This window comes from Lathamus discolor, chromosome 12, assembly GCF_037157495.1.
Source record: "Lathamus discolor isolate bLatDis1 chromosome 12, bLatDis1.hap1, whole genome shotgun sequence".
Taxonomy (NCBI): Eukaryota; Metazoa; Chordata; class Aves; order Psittaciformes; family Psittacidae; genus Lathamus; species Lathamus discolor.
Window position 1 is genome coordinate 14,984,861 of NC_088895.1, and position 19,847 is coordinate 15,004,707.

General features: G+C 47.6%; 1 protein-coding gene and 1 long non-coding RNA gene across 3 annotated transcripts in view; one reads left to right on the top strand and one right to left on the bottom strand.

Annotated features, from left to right (window-relative positions):
• TTC28 (tetratricopeptide repeat domain 28) overlaps positions 1–19,847 on the bottom strand; it is a 121,840-nt gene that overhangs the window by 47,636 nt on the left and 54,357 nt on the right. For both annotated transcript variants that reach the window (XM_065693071.1, XM_065693072.1), the window contains 3 exons: positions 6,037–6,184; positions 4,245–4,517; positions 3,147–3,277 (listed from right to left, as the gene is read on the bottom strand). In XM_065693071.1, coding sequence (XP_065549143.1) covers positions 3,147–3,277; positions 4,245–4,517; positions 6,037–6,184 — 552 coding nt within the window. The remainder of the gene's footprint in view (positions 1–3,146; positions 3,278–4,244; positions 4,518–6,036; positions 6,185–19,847) is intronic.
• On the top strand, positions 1,633–3,069 carry LOC136021151 (uncharacterized). The gene is made up of 2 exons (XR_010615684.1): positions 1,633–1,992; positions 2,442–3,069. It is a non-coding gene; the product is annotated as an uncharacterized LOC136021151 (long non-coding RNA).

Consider the following 19,847-nt stretch of genomic DNA (forward strand, 5'->3'; position numbering starts at 1 on the left):
AAAACAAAATAATTACTTCAAAAACACAGCACTGACATGACATGCTGCATCGAGCATCCTGCTGGCTCCGAACACAAAAGGAAAAAATAAGCCTGCACCTTGAGGCCCCACCAGCCCAATCATGTGCACAAATTAAGTGGGTCTTACTTGGAGCTAGTGCTAATGGAGCTGTGCAAAGACAAGCTCCCCAAGGCGCACAAACACGGAGCCACGGTGCTGCTGGCCTCCAGTCCTTGTGCTCACTCCATGTCACAAGAGCTGCGGAGCATCCCCCCAGGAAGGGATGGCCAAACTGTGCTGTCTGCCTACTACTGTACAGACGCAGTTCAGCCACGGCCGCCCTGTCACCAGAGGCATGGATGGATATATCCACATCAGCATCACTTCATCCAGCCCAGGAGACATCGCTGCAAGAGCAGCAGCATAGACTTCATCAGGATTCTCAACCTGAGTACATTCCCAGGGCCGGCAGCAGGCCAAGACAGCCCACGCTGAAATCTGTTCAGCTTAATCTTCACAGAGAAATGACAGACTACCAAACTGTGCTGCTATTTCCTCTGTAACTGCAGCCAAACTCACTCCTATCAGAAGAGAGGCAATGGTCCTTTTAGATGGTCCTGCCTACCTTCTTCGCTTTTACTGCACCTGAATTCTGTTGTCACCCTTTTCAGGATGGTATCCTACTGACCAGTGACCACCTGCAAATCTCCACAGGAAACAACACACAGAAAGACAGAGAGAGCCCCTTATGATTTCTCTTGAACCAATGGTACTTTTAAGTCTAATTCTTTCAGGAACAATCTCTTAGAATTAGCTCCTCTGAATTTCTTGACCAGCCACTGCAGCTGGTCAAAAAAACCAACCCTTCAACTAACAGTGATGGAAAGCATTGGAGTGACACTGCAGATGGCTACTTCATGGTGCCTATTACAGCATCCCGTTAAGAACCAGTCTCGTACTTGTCTGCATAGACCAAAGCCACACGGATGTCAATACTCCAAGGTCTCTTTTGGAGACCCTAGAGGATGCCAAATCCCAGCTGGTTCTGCTTCGTTTTCTCTCTGAGCACAAGTACAACAAACCAGACTGCGCCTGTGCAGAGCGAGTGACCTGTCTGCACGCAGGACTGTGCTCAGTGTGACACGGCGCTTGTCACAGGAGCTGCACACCGGAGAAAAGCAGTGGAAATCTTCATTCCATGGAGCACCCTGCGTGATTCCCACTCAGCTGACAGCTTCCCTTCGCCAGCTGTGGGGGGGACAGACCCTCTGCGCCTTCCTCCCTGGTTATGGGTAACACAATCCAGCAGAAGCCCCTGGTGCAAACATTTGCCTGAGCAGGCTCCGAAGCCGGCACTGCCTCCGAGGGCAGCTGTGTCCGCACAAAGGAGCACGTTCTACCTCTGCATCAGCCTCCCTACAGTTGGAGGTAAAACAATTACTCCATTACAGTCGCGCACCAAATCCCTCCTGTGGAATTCACATCAGCACTACTGCAACTTTATAACATTTGCATTATAAAAATGTCTGCAAAGGAGGCCAACAAAAACAGCGTTTTGTGCAGAGGAAGCTCTGTGGTCAGGATGATGTCATCAGAAAGCGCCAAATTAATTTCCTGTGGTTACATCCTACAGGAAATCCAAGGAGCTCAGCTTTCCTGCTACACCGAGCAGTCATTTGTTGTCAATAACCGTTAATTACGTGCCCAGATGTGTCATAAGCTAAGAACTATCACGATTAGCCTTCATTCCCTGGATTCCTCCCAGATGGACCGGGAGGATCGATGCTGATCTGCACCCAAAGCCAGTGGAATGCAGCAGCCCTCGTGTCCCGGGGCAGCCCGGGGACTCTGGGCACGCAGCGATGTTCCTGCCACCTCCTTCAGCCCTCTCCAACAGGGATCTGTGGCTTCAAGAAACACCACGGAGGAGCAGCAGCAGCCATGCAGCCTGACTGAACAGGGACCCCAACCAAGAGCACTATAAAAACAGTGGTGAGTAACAGCTTTTCTGCTCTGCAGGAGCACAAACAGGGAAATCACAAGTGATTCAGGAGGTTTTCCAGCTGGTGAAATAATCATGGAAATGCCCAGCAGGTCCCTTCCCTGTCACAGGTTTCCACAACCTACTGAAAGATGCATTTCTCCAAGGCTTACTCCATATTTAACTTAAAACACTTCAGTAAAGCACTTAGCTAATCCTAATGGATCTTCCCAATGACTTCTTAGAAGGAAACTGATCCCCTTCAGTTTCCAGCTCTCCCCAGAACTCCTTGTGTTCACATGAATTCACACCTGCCCTGCTGCCTCTATCCACTCCCTTCACCAGCCATGCAACCCACAAGCCATCTTCCCATTCAGAGCAGAGGGAATCCACTGGAGGGGGGGCAGGGATAGCTTCTGTATGTGCAACTTGCACTAAAATTACGATTCTGTCCTTACAGTGAACTTTCAGTAGGACCCTCCTGGGACAGACTCTTCAGTCCATGCAGCACACTTCCCTGGCCTGGCAGGGAGCCCAGCACACCAAGAGCTGCATGGTAAGGGGTCAAGGCAAATCGGATCCATTCTGAGCACCCCCTACACCTCACACAACGTTGCATTTTCAGGATTCTTTTCCTTTTCACTGCTTTTTAAATAAAATGTATTTTATGTGACCATTTGAGAGAGGGACCTAGCTCACGGCTAGTCTGGAAAAGGTACACCACAGGGCACACCCTACTACAATCCAAATTGGTAGCACCTGTATCACAGAGAGAACAAGAGCTGATGACAGCCAGGGCTCAACTGCAGAGATGCTGCATTGACACCTACTCAGCAGCAGCCTCTGCCCTCAGACCCCAAAGACTATGTGGGCAAAATCGACAGGAAGGGAGGAGAAGAACAACCTGCTCAGAGGCCCACAGAAACTAGAGATACGGGGAGGCGGAAGGACAAACCAAGCATCCTGCCACCTGTATCACATACTGTATCTACTGGTGAAACCATTTCCTTAACAAGAGGCAAGTGAACAGCCAGAACAGAAATTATGCAGCTTCCAAATTCCCAGAATAAAAAGCATGGAACAGACAAGGCCTCGACACGTTTGTATCTCTCCAGAAAACCACGCAGTACTGACTCCCAATTGGCCTAGCTAATAAGCTTCCTACCTCTCTGTCCTTGAGTTTCATGGCGAGCACCAGCTGATGTCTGTGGTTAGTGAGGGCCTCCCGGTAATTTCCTTTGGAGAAGAATGCGGAGCCCAGATTTCCGTGAGCTCGGCATTCTCCCGTCTGGTCACCTGGGTCACGTGCAAACAAAGCAAAGGTTAGCTAACAGGGCATGGAACACACTGTGCAAGCGATGCTCCAGTGGGAGAACCAGCATCAGAACAAACTCATGTTTAACACACAGCCTGAACTCTCCTCTTTGCTGGCCTTCAGAAACTTCTACAGTAGCCACCAACCTTATCTTTAGAGTTGTTTTAACAGCTCCTTTCTTTGGTCTGACACTCAGCAATTTCCCATCCTTCCATGTTTATTCTTGCTTGACATTAGCAATTTTTTTGTGCAAGTCAGTCAGTGGTCCAGGCTTCAAACAAGCAAAAAGCACGTCAGCTTTCTCCAGAAAGCAGTTCTACAGCACAGCTCAGCTCAGCCCTTGATCTATTGCTGTTATCAACACACTGAAAGCAGCCCCTGTACTTTCAGTGAACTCTCCTGGTTGGAGCCCTCAAGAACTGTCTTGACCTCTCTCACACACTACCTTCTCTCTACAGCACCCAGAAAGCTTGAAAGCTCTGTGCTGTGCAGTACATGAGAGGAACTTTTCCTGTTTGTTTCTCTCTTCAGCCCTCCTGTTCGTCCACTATCTCACTCCTGATATGTTCCTTGCCTGGAAACTGCCTCAAGCTCAGACCACGAACCTTTTTCCACTGAACTCTTGAAAACAGGCTGCTTCATTTAAGACTCATTTAAGGTTTTGAGCCCAAGTCTACAGAGGGGACAAGGCCAGTTCCCACATACCTGACACCAGAGAATTCCAGGACCCTGTAAAAACCTCAGCACATTCACTGATCATCTGCCCTTCACACACGTGGTAAACAGGAATGAACAAGCCTGTAGCCTGCACATTCCCACTTCAGATTTGATTTAGCAGCTTGAGAAATCCCACAGACACCTGAGTATTACAGAGACACCGGCCATTAACACAGATCTGCTCCACCTGTAGCAACCCAGCACTCAGGTGAGTGAAAGGAGAACTCTTACCTAAAGTCTTGGCTACGTCCAAGTCCTGTTGCATGTATCCAGTGCTTTTCTCTGTGTTCCCAAGAGACCAGTACGCACTGCTCAGTGCGGAGAACACCGATCCCCGCAGCTTTAGGCTGCAGGTGCCAATCTTGAGGGCAGCCTCTAGCACCACCACTGAGGCCCCATGGTGGCCCGCTGTCAGAAGCTCCTGGCCTATCACAGACACCACAACAAAGGGGCTCTTGTCCAGCTTCATCTTCTGCAGTTGCTGATAGGTGGGCTCCAGGGACTCTGACACAGAGAAACAAAGGCAGAATTACTCAACAAACCATGTTACTTTTATCTAGGTATCACCTTCACAACTCCTCTGTGCTTTTTGGGAACCAAATGGCATGCAAGTCATGGCCCAGATTGCCCAAATCAAACCAAGATTACAGAAAATCAGGGCTCAAATACATCATCTAACACCTAATACTTCAAGATACATCAAGTAGCAAGTTTTCCCTGGAAGACAGCACAAACATGCCGAGCAGTCTCATACTGAGCTCTGAAGACTGGCCTAATGGCAGAAGGAATTCAGAGAACACTAAAGAGTTTTGTAGGAAACTAGAAATGGGCCACCAGCAGTAAACGCGCTGCAGTGTCTGCTCCTGCAGCACAGACTTACAGCTGCATGTCTGCAAAATCTGTGCCTGTCCAAACAGCGCAAGCACAGCACCACCATGCACCAAGAGAGGTGACAGGAACTGCTGAGCCGAGCTGCTCCTTAGGCAGGAGATGGTGCTCCTGACAACAGCAGCAGACCTGCCGGACTACCTACAACAGCCAGATTTGGGGATGCTTACATAGAAATACTGTATCACCTGCACTCTGGGCAGCAGCCACAGTACCTTTGGGTACCAAATGAAATTAGCTTCACAAGGTAAGTGCTATATAGGACAGAAGCTTCCAGATAAATTCATTTTAGAGGATGGAGAAAAACACTGTAAAAAAAAAAAAAAAAAAGAAACCCCAATGGGGATGTTTTTTCATTTCAGCATTTCTTGGCTCCTGTGCCCTGGGCCTCCCAGCAGCATCTGCTGGGGGTGAGAACTGCCACATTCCCTCCTGGGAAATACCACTAGGACATTGCAATACAAAGCCTGCAAGAGAAACAGAGCAGCAGAGAAACAGAGGAAAACGACTCCTCCTCCCTCTAGAGAGGAAAAGCCTGAAAACAGGGACATTATGAAAGAGAGGTACTGCACAGCCATTATGGTTTCAATATCCCTGTGATTTCCACACTTTCTGAATATCAGTGAATTAGCCAAGCAGCCTTTATTGCCTTCTGGAACACTCTCTTTTGAGAGACATTAGTGCCATGGGAAAGCTGCTGATGTGCTCTTCTGGGCAAACACTGACCCAGAGCATTTAAGACTCCCTATTCACAATGGTCAAGCACCATAACACCATGGGAAGCTGTTCGAAGCAATAATAACGCCAAGGCCACAGCAGTACACAGCTCTCTTATCTACAGTGATACTGGACAAAAGACAAATGAGCAAGGACTTCACTGGAACTGCTGCACAACAGCAGCCTCGCGAGCTGGGTATCACCATCTTGCTGTCTGAATTGGAAGAATATTCATTACTCCTCCTCCAACTTCGGGCTCCTTTCTCAGCAGAGAAGCCAAATCCTGAAACATTTCCCTTCAGGCTTCCAGGTTCTCCCCCACCTCAAGTGCTGGCAGAGTCAGCGACGGACTGATGCTACCACCTCTAAGTACCTCAGCAGATGACTGCCATCTCTGAGAAGATCCCCTGGTACTTACCTCTCATGGGAGATTTCATGGCGGCCTCGACCATGCCAACCAGAAGCTGAAGACTCTTGGGATCCTGAGCCAGTCCTGATGCAAATGCTGCCAGTGCATCCGCATGACGCCCAAGATACTGAAGGGCTACACCCTGTCGGAAGTATGCCTGGAAAGCCAAAGGGAAGAAGAAATGCCAATTACTTCATTGATAGAAGTCACAAATACCAGCTGTGCCCATGCCCACGTGCTGGGGGACACTGCAGCTACACAGGCATATTCTGGCTCCTTTGGTCATGCTGGCTGTAATTAGAATACTCGAACAGCACCGCCTGGTCTGTGAGTAGCATCCAGACACTCATCCCCCCCACCCTCCCCCCAGTGTGATGACATTCCATGCTCTCCAGGGCCTCGGAACTGTTCTGGAGACCAGGGGTGGCAATTACTATAAAGGCAAAGCTTTCCCCTTGGACTTGGCCAATTACTTATTCTTAACCACTTACAATCAAATGCTCCTTCTCAAGACCTCCATTTCAGCTCTCCTGGCTCACACAGCATACAAATAATCTGCTTCTTTTCTCATCAGTTCATACCAGTAAGTCCAATATAAACATCTAGTACTAGCAGAGATCAGACTCTACTGAAAGCTCAAGTTGCAATGAAACACAATGAATGATGCAAAGATCCAGACAGAAGTTGAACCGTCTTTCCCCACACATATCCCCTAATGCAGACACTATGTAGTACAGAGGTCCTGACTCTTCAAGCACCTTTGATGCCCGTTGTTCAGGTTTTATCTTCATGGCTAATACTCTCCTGATACAAACTTTGCTGCACTTCAGGTTCACTCAAAGCTATTTCAAGAGCACAAACAGAGCTGCCAGAAGATGAAACAGTATTTGCATTTCATTAGAAGTGCTTTATAAACATAAAGCTGCTCCTCCAGAGTGACTCCTAGTATTGCTTTCATGGATGAGACCTGATCACTGTCTCCCTCCATCTGTAACAGAAACCTGCTCAAGATACATTAACTATACATCTGTGGAAGTCTTTTTACATAAACAGAATAAATCTCCAATTAATACCCAAACTGGTATTTCATCAGAGCTTTCAGACGCTTTTGGAATCCAATCCAGGGAGGCAGAGATTAAGGAAACTCAGAAATGACATGAGAAATTTATCAACATGAATATTTAATCTCTTTCCATTAAACCTTGATTGTAGAGCCACCCATAATTAATTAGGTGAAAGCAAAATTCTTTTCATTAACCTTTACTATAAATGTGTTTTTATTGAACCAAACAAGCTACTGTACTGGAAACCCATTTCAGCGTTAATTAGATTACTGGCATGAAGCTTTAAATCAAAGAAAATACAAAGAACAACGTGCAGTGGCCACCAAGAGCGAGGCCTCCCAGCAGCAAGTGAGCTGTCACCTAAATTATGGTGTACACTTTTACGCCCTTTTTTCCCCAGAATGATCATCTAATTACTTTCTTTAACACCTGATGACAGAGGCAGTTTGACACAGCACTTCTCCGACAGGGACCTTTCCAGCCAACAAAGCTGGCCCAGGACAAGCACGTCTGCCTGGTTCAGTTACCAAGGATGAGAGCACATACACGCAGCAGGCAGCAAGGGAATGTTGTACTGCGGGCAGGTGCCCCACATCTGCTCTGCAGGAAGGGAGAACCTGCCACCTCCTCCCTCCAAGCACATGCTGACGGGACAGACGGCACCCATCAGTACCAAAGTCAGCAGAGCCCAGCACCCAACAGCAGCTTGCACACAGGGCCCCAAGGAAAGGCAGGAGGGAGGGGGATGCTGCAGGCCATGCAGACAAGCTTCCCACAGCCTCCATGAGACAGGAATACTAACGCTTCTGTTTCCAAGGTTCAGAGGGACCACAGTGCAATTCTCTCACTTCCTATCCCATACACGTAGCACTATAGGACAAAAAGTGTCATACTTGTCACCTATAGGCTCATGTTCATGTCTCCCATGAACGAAAATGGTCCCTGTGAAGAAAACAGAGAAAAGGCAAGCCTTGTCTTGCCAAAAAACACAGGCAAAGCCTCTGCCCTCCTTCTAGTTCTTGTACAGAGCTCCAAGTGAACATCATGTCCCAGGCGGAGAAAATGCGCCACAGGTGCAACATCGGAGTCTGCATCCCCTAAGCTCTGCATCCCAAGGGCACCACAGGCTCCAGGTGGCAGAAGGACACAGGGCAGGGATGAGGCTCACAAGCAGCACGCAGCTCTGTACCGGGCACCTCCAACATCTGCACTGGAAAGCATTTCTGTGCCCTCCCCACATCTATTCCTGGAAGTGCCCCCTGGAAACCACTTAATTTGAATACAAACAGAGCATTCGGAGCCCGAAAGAAAAACCTATTAATTGTAACTGAAAGGAAGGTTTTAGCCAACTTTTTCCTGCAGAACCCCTTCCTTCGTTTCTCCTCCAGTTTCCAGTGTATACAGAACACTCTCCACGCATTGTGTTCCCCAGAGACCTTTAGCAAAATAAGTAATGAGCATTCACACCACCTACTTCCTCCCCAAGAGGCACACACAAGTTAGTTTAGCATTGGAATGAAGACACTGTATCAAAGGAAAGATCTGCAAAGAGGAAACAGTGAGAATCACCCTTTAGAAGAGGAGAGGAAAAGGAAAGGCAGGGAGCCAGCAGCTGCAGCTGAAGCAAAGAGACATGGAGCAGCTTTCCTGCCCTGACACACGCAGGGTCTTCCCGCACCACAGTGAACTTCACAGTTAGACTCACACCCTGTGAGGGCAGGGGAGAACTCACCCCACAGCAAAAGTTATGTTCATTCCCCAGTGACCCCAGGTAAGAAAGATCTAGTGATTCCTTTTAAGAAGATTAAAGCCGCAAGAGAATGATGTTTTGCTAAGGACAGGACAGATGAACAGCAGGGGCTTTCTGACCTGTGGCTCCCTGCACCCTCCATGTAACACAGAGAGCTGGAACCACCTCCTTCCATTTTTCAATCTCCAAATCACACTTCCCAGGAGCCTTTGGGAGGGGGATAGCACTAAGGGGTAAGAGGCAGCTCTACCAAACCCCTAATCTTATCAAGTCACCAATATTACATTAGAGAAGTTGTTTGTGAGTAATCCTGTGTGCCCATGGACCTCGAGTTCTGGGAAATCAGACCACATGCCCTCTCCATGGACATGTTTTACTCCATGGACACCTAGCCTCACTGCAGCCAGGTTACAGATTTCATACAGCCAAGTGGAGACGGCCTGGGATGGAGTATAGGGAATAATGAGTGCTTTTTACCCATAACACCACAGAAAGCACAGCTGATATTCCGCAAGCAAAAATGAGTTACTCTAATTAACGGCAAAACATATTTGGCACGAAACATCAAAGCCATGCAGAAAACTGGCACTGTAACAAGCCTGCTCACACGCAAGCCCGGGCACAGAGAGCCAGTGATTCAGAGCTGCACCAGGACCCATCCAAAGCCACCAGCTCGTCCCGCCTTGTTCAGGTTTCACCGCCTCCCCCCTTTTTCAGACCCCATGCTTTTCAGCACGTGACATGCTCTCATGGCAGGAATGTAGCTTTTGGTGCTTTTCTCTACCTTCAATTCAATTTTACAAGAGTTGGATGGACAGAACAAGAAGAACACGGAACAAGACCCTCCTCATGGGCCGCTGCAGTTTGGCAGAGGCGGCCGGTGGCGGGGCTGCAGCAGGCAGCGCCTGCCCAGCCGGGCAGAACATCACTCTCCAATTCTAAGCACGAGTCCTATTTGTTCTGCTCAATTTATTGACAGTGCAGCTTCTGCACAGGCTGGTATTTTTCATCTGTGTTTATTACAGCCCATTTAATGCACAAGGAGAATTTCTATCTGTCCTAGCAGGAGCTGGCACTGGACTGACTGCTGCAGCGTGCAGGCAATGCAAACACAAACGCACTTGTTAGGTTTTTAATGCTCATCATCTGAGATCACACCTGGATAACTGGAAAGACCCTGAATATTAGATTTTCATGTGCAGTCTGAAGCAGGATTAGACTGTAAATGCCATCGCTGAAATGGCCAATATCGAGAGGGGCTCTGACATTTTTATTAACCCTTCTAGTATCAATATGCAAAAGCTGGTTTAGGCAGAGCAATAATAATTGGTTTATAATTGATACAAAACAAGAGCACATACGAATATGAATGGGACCTCTCTATTTCCCAGGATTCTGCTAAATAAAAACGAGCCCAGTAAAGGAAGCCCAAGACAACTCCATGCTTTTCTTATCGGGTAAGTATAAAAATATTCTTCAATTTTCTGGCCCAGCAATCCAGGCAAACACTCATGCTGTACTGGCATCTCCAGCAGGCTCTGGTACAACTCCTGGAGCTCATACCATTTTCCCCAGTAGAATCCATAGCAATGAATCGTTCAGACCTCATATGCAAGGCTTGCAAGAGTTAGAGGGAAGCAGCAGCCACAGGAGTTCAGTCCTGTCTTACCACAGTCTCTTGTAAGTCTGAAGCATGAGCTCATGTTTCTGGAATACGATTTAGTTCCAGGCTATAAGCATTTTTCTAACAGTAGCCCATATTGTACTCTTCACTGGGCAGGATGGTATGCTGCTTAGAAATGCTTTCAGAACAGCTCAAACTGCGGGATTATCTGTCCTGTTGCCCGGCTGCCTCAAGACACAGAGCCTGCAGGCTGCCCTGACACAGACTACCCTGGGATCTCCATCGGCCAAGGGTGCCAGGGGCTCCTGCGCCTCCTCCCTGCCCTGCACAACCCTCTGGCACTGCACACAGCAACCCCACCGCCATGGGGGGGCTCATCCCTTAACACTGTCAGCAGTCTTCATGCTCAGATGCTCATTTACATCATGAATTGCTGCCCAACTTGCAACTGGATAATGGGGGCAGAGGAAAGGAACTGGAACTGCATCCGAAGAACCTGGAGCAGAAAATTACTGTCAAACACGGAAAACCTGGAAAAAAAAAATAAAAATGCCACAGCTTTAGACAAAGGCTCCCATTGTACACAGGGGAGGAAATCCAAAATGCCTTTGTATTCATGTCAGCTTCGGACCCTGGACAGCCACTATCTGGACAGGAAAGGCAAACCCAGGGAAAACACTTTTTCCACAATGCTCCCTTGGTTTGCCAGATCAGGAGATGATGCCAAAACCAGCACGAGTGACCTAGGAAGCACCTCACCAGCCTGTTCTGAGCCTGCAGAACGTCCCGCACAGGTGGACCCGTGGGACGGGGCAAGCAGCACCGCCACCGAAAAGGAAGGAAATGAGGGAACAGCCACTACGGCTGCTTGGGGCCAAGGACCAGGTTGAATCTTTCCTCTCCCCTTGTAACTGCTTTACAGCCAAATTGTAGAGAAAAACACAGGACAAATCTCTGCTGTGGGATTTCAAGAATGTGAGGAGAGGGAAGAATGCGCTTTAATTCAGAACACATGCAGCACATGCATAAATACTGCCTGCTGTCCAGAGGAACTGAGCTCCCACTTCCCAAAGCTAAGGCTGCACCCTAGAAAACAACCGTCCTTTGCAGCCTGTACACTGGGCAGGCACCTGAGCTGCTGCCGTTACCCTGCCCCGGGGAATAAGCAGAGCCCCGATGGGTCTTTGTCTCTGCAGCACAGCTTTTCCACCTTCCTCCCACTCCAGGGTGTCTCCTACAGAAGCCACACTACTTGGAAATGGAAATTTCCTCTAATCCCCACTGAGCCTATACAGGAAAACATCATGCCCTGTTTTATCCAAAGAGCATTTAATTACTCTTATTAACTGTGCATCCATGACCTCCAGGAGAGACTGTGCACAGATCACTTGCTCACCTGAATGAAATGGAATCATCAGTAATAAAGAGTCAAATCTGTGCTCAGTCCAAGTTAACAGCCGAGCTTTCTGAGTAGCTGCTTGCTGTTGCTCTGTTATTACCTGCTTCAGGCCTGCTCTAGAAACAGCAGCTCCAATCCAGATCCCCCCTCCAAGAGCATCCCTACCTTCCACAGCAGGTGGTGGTAACAACCTTCCCATCTTTATCACATACAACTCTTAAGTCTCATTGAATAGCAAGAACAGCCATGAGTGAAGTGCTCTGGACAAGTAACCACCAACCAGTTGATGCCCAAATTCATTACAGGGAAAGCACCAGCAGCCTCTTGTATTTCAAGCTGTTGGGCACAGATGCATGTGCACCATCTTTTAGAATCCCTAAACAGAGACAAAGTTTTGCCCAATTTCTGGCTGAACAACCAGTTTTAGAAATTGCACAAGAAAAGATAAGTCACTTTTCACCCTGCTCAGAAGTAACACCAATACTGGTAAGACAGAATTGGAGATTTTGTAGATACAGAATTACACAAAACTTACAACAGATGGGTTAGATGACACCTGTAAGCTGCTTCTCAGTGAGGTCTGGGGCAGCAGCAGGACTGTTTTTAACACCACATTACCTTGCATGCTTTGCTTAGTTTCAGCACTGTACCATGACTTAAATTGCATTAACATTTGGTATTTAAGTGCCAGTGTACATGTGCACACAATTCTCCCAATTCTAAGAACACCGAAAGCGCTGAGAACCTTTGCAGAGCTCAGGAATATACAGACATGTGATACTATTTGTTCTTGCACCCTTAAAAGCAAAAACAAATTAAAAACCAGTACAAAGGGAAAAGAGGGAATAATCAAAATCATGTCCTAAACTGGAAGACATCCATCACCAGAACTTCTTTCTGCTATTCGGCTTGAGTGTTCCAGCACAGTTTCATTGTCTCACTTTGAATTACTCATCTGAGCAGCAGCTCAAATGACTGCTCCCCTTCAGCACTTCTCCATCTTGCATCTTGCAGGCTCTGCAAGCTTCATGGATCCCACTGAAAACTGACCACAAAATCCAGAAATGAGACATTAGAGCATCTGGTTGGCCCACAGTGGTGAGGCAAATCCAGCAGCAGGGATAATTCAAAGATCCATGTTATGGTGGTGGGGCTGACATGCTGCAATGAGGGACGGGACCCAGAGGGACCAAGGCATTTTATCCAGATGACTCAAATCCTCCAGAACTACTGAGAGTCAGATAAACATTGATCAGCATCAAGTGTAAACAGCAATTTGCATGGCCAAAGAGCTAGTGTGCCACAACACAGGCAGGGGAGGATTTTAACCCAGGCAGTTTTCCCTGTACGAGACACTGCACTGAAACAACACCTGTGCACACAACCAAATACGTGCAGAGGTGTGAGTGTGCATGGAGGCACCTTGAGAGCCCCCAGGATAATGCTGGGCTTTGTGGTAAACAAACCCTGAAGCCATTTCCCTTCCACACATCTCCATGGCTCCATTCTAAAAACTGCCTTGATCTCAAGCTATGTCCCTATCTCAGAGTAGAAACAAGTGAAGAAGAAAAAAATCTGAACAGTACAATTTCCAAGAGCTGTCAAAATAGAGGACAAAAAGCAGTAAATAGCAGAAAAGGCACTGGATAATGGTGAATTGTAACATGCCTGTGCCCAGGCAGCTGCAGTGCACCCTGCGGGATGCTGGAGCTGCTCCACACCCCCTAGAGAAGCACCTGGTGCCCAGGAGGAGCTGTGACAGAGAAGCCAGCACACATCCATCTCCTGCAGACACAGGCTCCTGGCTCAGCGTCCCCATTCCGCCCCTCCCCGAGTGCTCAGCCAGCGCTGCCTGCCAAGAAGGACAAAGCTGATGATGGAGGAAAGGGGAAAAATCAAATTTGCACAAGTACTAAATATATAAATCTCTTTGGCCAAGGTGAACGTGGGAAAAATTCTTCAGGAGGGGAGTCACACGCAGCAAGTTCTGCCAGATCATTACTCTTGTAATGCAAAGGGGAGAGACAGCAACACCATGTTTCCCTACAATGACTCAACCTCCTTTATCACAGATCTCTGAAGCACCAAGTAATTTAGTAGTTGCTGTGGAAACTGCTAGTTTTATTGAACAGCCCTGTAAGGGTCAAGAGGTACCATCGAACTGGCCAATTACAAATTACTTCCCTGCTAAACATCTGCTTCATTTTATCTGCCCTACCACTTCTGTGTTTTGCTGTTAGAACAGTACATGGACTTACTCCAGAATAGGAGTCATCCTTCAGTGGGGCTTCAACAGGTAAGTCCAAAACCAGCAGTTCTCGTGCCCGAATACACTGTAAACTCCTTCACAAAGAGAAGCCATGCTGGGGCCAGAATGGCTAAGGAGCTGTGGACCACAGTTTCTTCCACACATCAGCACTGACCTGCGACAGCAGGAACCAGCATGAAGAGTTAGTTTGCATGGTGATCCCAGAAGGTTTCACACTGCTGCTTACAACAGCGATGAAATGAACAACCCACCAGAGTGATCCACTTGTGCCTCGGAGAAGGGACAAGACAGAGCAGCAGAAGAGCACCCACCCCAGGCTCAGCTTCCTAAATGGAGCAGTGCCCCCTCCTAGCAGGGTCTGTGCTGTAGGAACACAAAACAACCCCTTCGCCCACTCTGAACTACCACAAAACAATGTCATCCACCTTCCTTCATCACAGGAATTACCAGCCCAAATTACGAATGCCAGTTAGCAGCATCTGTTCCCACAGGCAAGGAGAATAGCAAGACCTTTGCTTGCATTTTCAACTTTGCTACTGAACTCACTAGATTTCAGTCCCACAGAAGAACCTTGCTTCCCAAGTTCCTTATTATATAATCATAGAATAGTTAGGGTTGGAAAGGACCTCAAGATCATCCAATTCCAGCCCCCCTGCCATGGGCAGGGACACTTCACACTAAACCATCCCACCCAAGGCTTCATCCAACCTGGCCTTGAACACTGCCAGGGATGGAGCACTCACAACCTCCCTGGGCAACCCATTCCAGGGCCTCACCACCCTAACAGGAAAGAATTTCCTCCTTATATCCAATCTAAACTTCCCCTGTTTAACTTTTAACCCGTTTCCCCTTCTCCTATCACTACAGTCCTTGATGAAGAGTCCCTCCTCAGCATCCTTGTAGGCCCCCTTCAGATACTGGAAGGCTGCTATGAGGTCTCCATGCAGCCTTTTCTTCTCCAGGCTGAACAGCCCCAACTTCCTCAGCCTGTCTTCATACAGGAGGTGCTCCAGTCCCCTGATCATCCTCGTGGCCTCCTCTGGACTTGTTCCAACAGTTCCATGTCCTTTTTATGTTGAGGACACCAGAACTGCACACAATGCTCCAGGTGAGGTCTCACAAGAGCAGAGTAGAGGGGCAGGATCACTTCCTTCGCCCTGCTGGTCACGCTCCTTTCGATGCAGCCCAGGATACAGTTGGTTTGTGGGCTGCGAGCACACACTGAAGCTGGCTCGTGTTCAGTTTCTCATCGACCAACACCCCCAAGTCCTTCTCTGCAGGGCTGCTCTGAATCTCTTCTTTGCCCAACCTGTAGCTGTGATTACCCCAACTTCTTGCAAGTCTATTGCCAATCTGAAAGCATCAGCAGGAAGTTAAGAGAGTGCAGAAGTAAGGTCTCCTCTACAGAGAAATCAAGCAGGTTTTCAGGGCAGGGGCCCTCCCTGCTGCTTTTTCCCAAGTCAGGCAGCATCACCTGGAAATCCTCATTCCAACACCTTGTACCTTCAAATTACAACTGCACTTAATTCAAATAACTCGAGTGAGCAGGAGAGAACATTCTACTGCAGAGCAGAGCTGAATTTAGGAGGCCACATGCTTTCCAATGACAGCCATGCCCAAGGTCTCTGCCCACGGCAAGCCAGCCAAGGGGAGGCTCTGCTCCATCCCCACACTTTTTCTCTATTCTTCCTTTGGCTGAAATTATCCAAGTGATGACGAAGAAAGCAACAGCTACGTCTGTGCAGACAAGTTCTGGTCTTTCTCACACATCCTGTGAACTCCATTACTTCTGTAAAGTTCTGGCTTGGAAGAAAATATTCTAAACTCTGAGGCATTTGGCATGCACTGGTATGGAGACTAAAGCCCTTACTCAGACTTTCCATCCTAAGGAACCCCAGGAGAAATGAAAGCACTTCTCTGTGCATCCACAGGAAAAGTCTCCCCTTCATCTGGTGTTGAGGTCATAGCACTAACGTTAGTTTTCTTTTCTAAAATTCTGCACCATGCACTAAAACCTGCACAGGGACGGCCTCTTCACTTGGTGTGAGCTGTAACGATGTCAATAACCTTGGGCAAGAGCTTGAAGCCAGTAAGCAACAGGAAAATTTCCTCCGCGAGGTACCAAGCAAATGCAGCAAGCACTGCCTGCTGCCTGCCACCAGCCTGCAGATCCATCAGGGTGCCAGAAGGTGGACAAGCAGCCTTGGTGAATAATTGAAGACACAATAATGAAAGCTCAGAATGGTCAGAGACATAAGACACTTTTGTAGGCTTCATCAGGAAGCCTTTGCATTCCCAAATAAGACACACTGAATAATTTATCCCTTGGTCAGCAGCTGTTCACTCACAGCTAACGATGGTCCAACACGCTTCAGGACACTTGAATGGGTCTGGACAGATGAATGAGCAGGGTCCAGAGGGAAGAGGTGATGAAATCTCAGCCTCTCCACCCATGCACCCAGCAGCCCCACAGGTTCTGAACCTGCTTTAGTGCCACCCAACAGCTCCTCGCTCTGATGCTGCTCCTCAGCAGCAAAAGCAGGAAGGTGACCTGCGCTGGGCTGGCATCCACAACCCCAACACCTAGAGCCATGCTCACCCAACTCAAACCTGGAGGCTCACCATGGTCGGTGTACAGCACCTCCCAGCTGCACCAGCCACAGCACAAGGCACAAAGACAAAGCCAAAGGTGTCGGTCCCCTCCTTCTGCTGTAAAGCACTCACTCTCATAGAGCTGAAGAGACACTCACCCCCAGCCTGACTTATGCGCCTGGTTAAATAGGAAGGTGAGCGTATTTGGTGAAAAATAAATCTGACAATATGAATTATGAATCTGCTTCTTTCAATGTGGAATGCTCCCTATGGGCTTCACAAAGCAGTGTCTGCTGCCCTGTTCCTGAGCCCGTTCTCAGCTGCACACTGACACAAGCTCTCCCCACAGAGACACTCGCAAGGCGACAGACAAATGTTTCACAGACCCACCGTGTTCACACACCACGTGCTGCCAGCAGCCACCACACACAGACCTGCACCTGACAGACACTACTTGTTCACCTCTTCAGCGCTCACATGTCCAGCAACCCACATCTGACCCATTTAACCAATAACTGTATGGCAGCAGCAACAAATCCCTGTATTTTCAAGGGAAATCCCACAATTGCCACACTCAACTTCCTGTGATAAGATCAAAGAGTACAGCTCAATCTGTCCTGGAAATCTGCTTTCCTAGAAATCTACTTCAGATAGTATGAATACACAGATATGTAACACACACAACGAAGCTTTTTAACACACACAAAAAAAGCAAGATTTAAGTCAATTCTCAACCACCAAGGACTCATCCACATAGTCCAGTCCTGAAGCAGCCCCCATCAATACTAACAAACCTGGTGGCATGAGTAATTACCTCCTGGTTCATCCTTTAAATGACAGAAGAGTTCTCAGCTGAGCTATTTCCCCAGGAGGAAAGGGCAGCATGTCAGAAGCAGAGCTGTGTGCCTGCAGCATTCCCTGCAGAACAGGCAAGCGCTCACTAATGAATTCCCCTTTCCACCAAGGCTTACATCGGCTTTGTAAAGTATCAGATTATTTGAGGGGGAAAAAAATGAAATGTAATGCAACTACACTGTGCACATGTTGGTTTGGCTTTGCTGATAAGAAATGCTTTCTGTTGTTTCTCTTAATCTTATCATTTCCATGATACAGAGGCTTCTGGATGCCATCACTGGTAAAGTGGGACTGTGTACCCCGATCTTAAGTAAGTCCACGCAGAGAGGATTCAAACAATGCCTGGTGCTAAAAAAGGAGATGGAACATTTTTAAAAGAAATGTAAAGTGAGAATTAAGAGCCTGGAAAGATTTGGTCATTTAAATGACAACGTGTCAGACAAAGGCAAAAGACAAGCAATGAAGAAATCAAATTCACTTAAGTGTGCACGTGTGTGCACTCATGCATATGTAACAGAAAGACATCCAGCTGCCGATCAATCATGCTAACATCATATTAACATCAAAACCTCAGCTTTGTGTTAGTGTCTGCACACCGGCACAGACACAGAGACACAACTGCACCCACATCACCATGTCCCTGGACTGTCCTGCAGCAGCTTTTGCAGCAGATCAGTTAAGCAGTCTTTAATTTAATTCTTGCATAATGAAGTGAAAAAACAAGAGTCTCATTCTTTATGTCTCTTAAACACTTCAGTAAATAATTCCATGGTTTTCACTCTTCACATGTCAATCTTTTAAGGCATCTAATCTTTCTCATCACACATCTTCAACTGCACTTCTAATCAGGGTGCCATGTGTCAACAAGGAAATCACTATGCAAGATCACAACCACCATACTGGGGCTGACAGAAGGTCCCTCTAGACCTGCCATGTGCTGCTGGCAGGAGCTAGGCAAGCATGCAGTAACGGTCCTCACAGCACTGCTCCAACTCCAACGAGTTGTGACTCAGTTCAGCCTGGAAACAAGAGCATGCACTACATTATTTGCTTGTATATCTTGTCTCAAAGTTTTAATGCTGGTGTTTCTTGCGTGGCACAGCCGTGTACACCTCTATGCTACAACAGCTGCTGGCGATGAAGGGTGTACCAGTGATGCCTACAACCTCCAGGGAGACTGAAAGCCAGTGTGGCTTGGTGTGATCTTGGCCAAGCCACTTCTCTCTGTATCACAGCTGGGCAGATCTGCAGAGACCACTGACCACTCTATGCAAATAATGCAAGACCCATGTGTAAGGAAATGCTTCAAGGGCTGTAAAGCAGGAGACAGGAGTCTCCTACCTAATGCCACAAGCTATGATGAGAGATCTGCAGAGGTACCTTCTTCATTTAACCAGGCCATAAATATGTGGAAGCTGAAAACTCCTCTTAATTGAAAAATGAAACAATAAGGAAGTGCCTTTTTCTGAGCACAAGCTGCTTCCACTGCACATGACAGGGGTTATTTTGAACTTATTACTTTGACTGGATTCAGCTGCAAGTAATTAAATTTATTTGTAGAAGTCTGATCTATAAATGGAACCTACAAAAGCAATTACCATGACTTCCATTAGACCAGTGAGCAATGGCAGCCCTGTTTGATGTCAGCCGAAAGGAACGTTATTTATACTGCACAAGAAATCACAGCAACTCGGTCCCCTTATAGAAATTTGCTTTGAAAATTAGTCTGCAGTGAAGAGAGTCACAGATTATAAATTTCAGCCATGCTCTGCTCCTCCCCATGTAACAGCCTCACAAAAAGACAATTGTATCATAGGATCCAAAGGGACTCTTCTAACTCTTTGGTGGGCATGTGACATCCAGCGAGGGTCAACCACCTCACTATAAATAAACTCTGGCATTTCCTATTATGCAAAGGACTGTTTGACCCAGCATCCCTCAGGGTTTACACACTCCTCAGTTTGTTTTCAATTCTTTTCTATCGATCCGCTAGTCTTCCACTCTTTAGAATCAGACTTTGGGCACATCACACCATGTATCTGATCCAGCACGGACTATGCAATCAGGGTTGAACAACCAACAAAACAGGGTGTTCCTTTAGCATAATAAATACAAACTTTTGCTTGCTGTCTCTTCCCTCACAGGGGAAATTCCAGGTTTCAGTGAGCATTACATCCACCACATAGACAAACAAAAACCAGAGCGAGAGGAATGGTGGCAATTTCCCACTCCCAGGAAGATGTTGGAACCCTTCCTGCACAACTGCT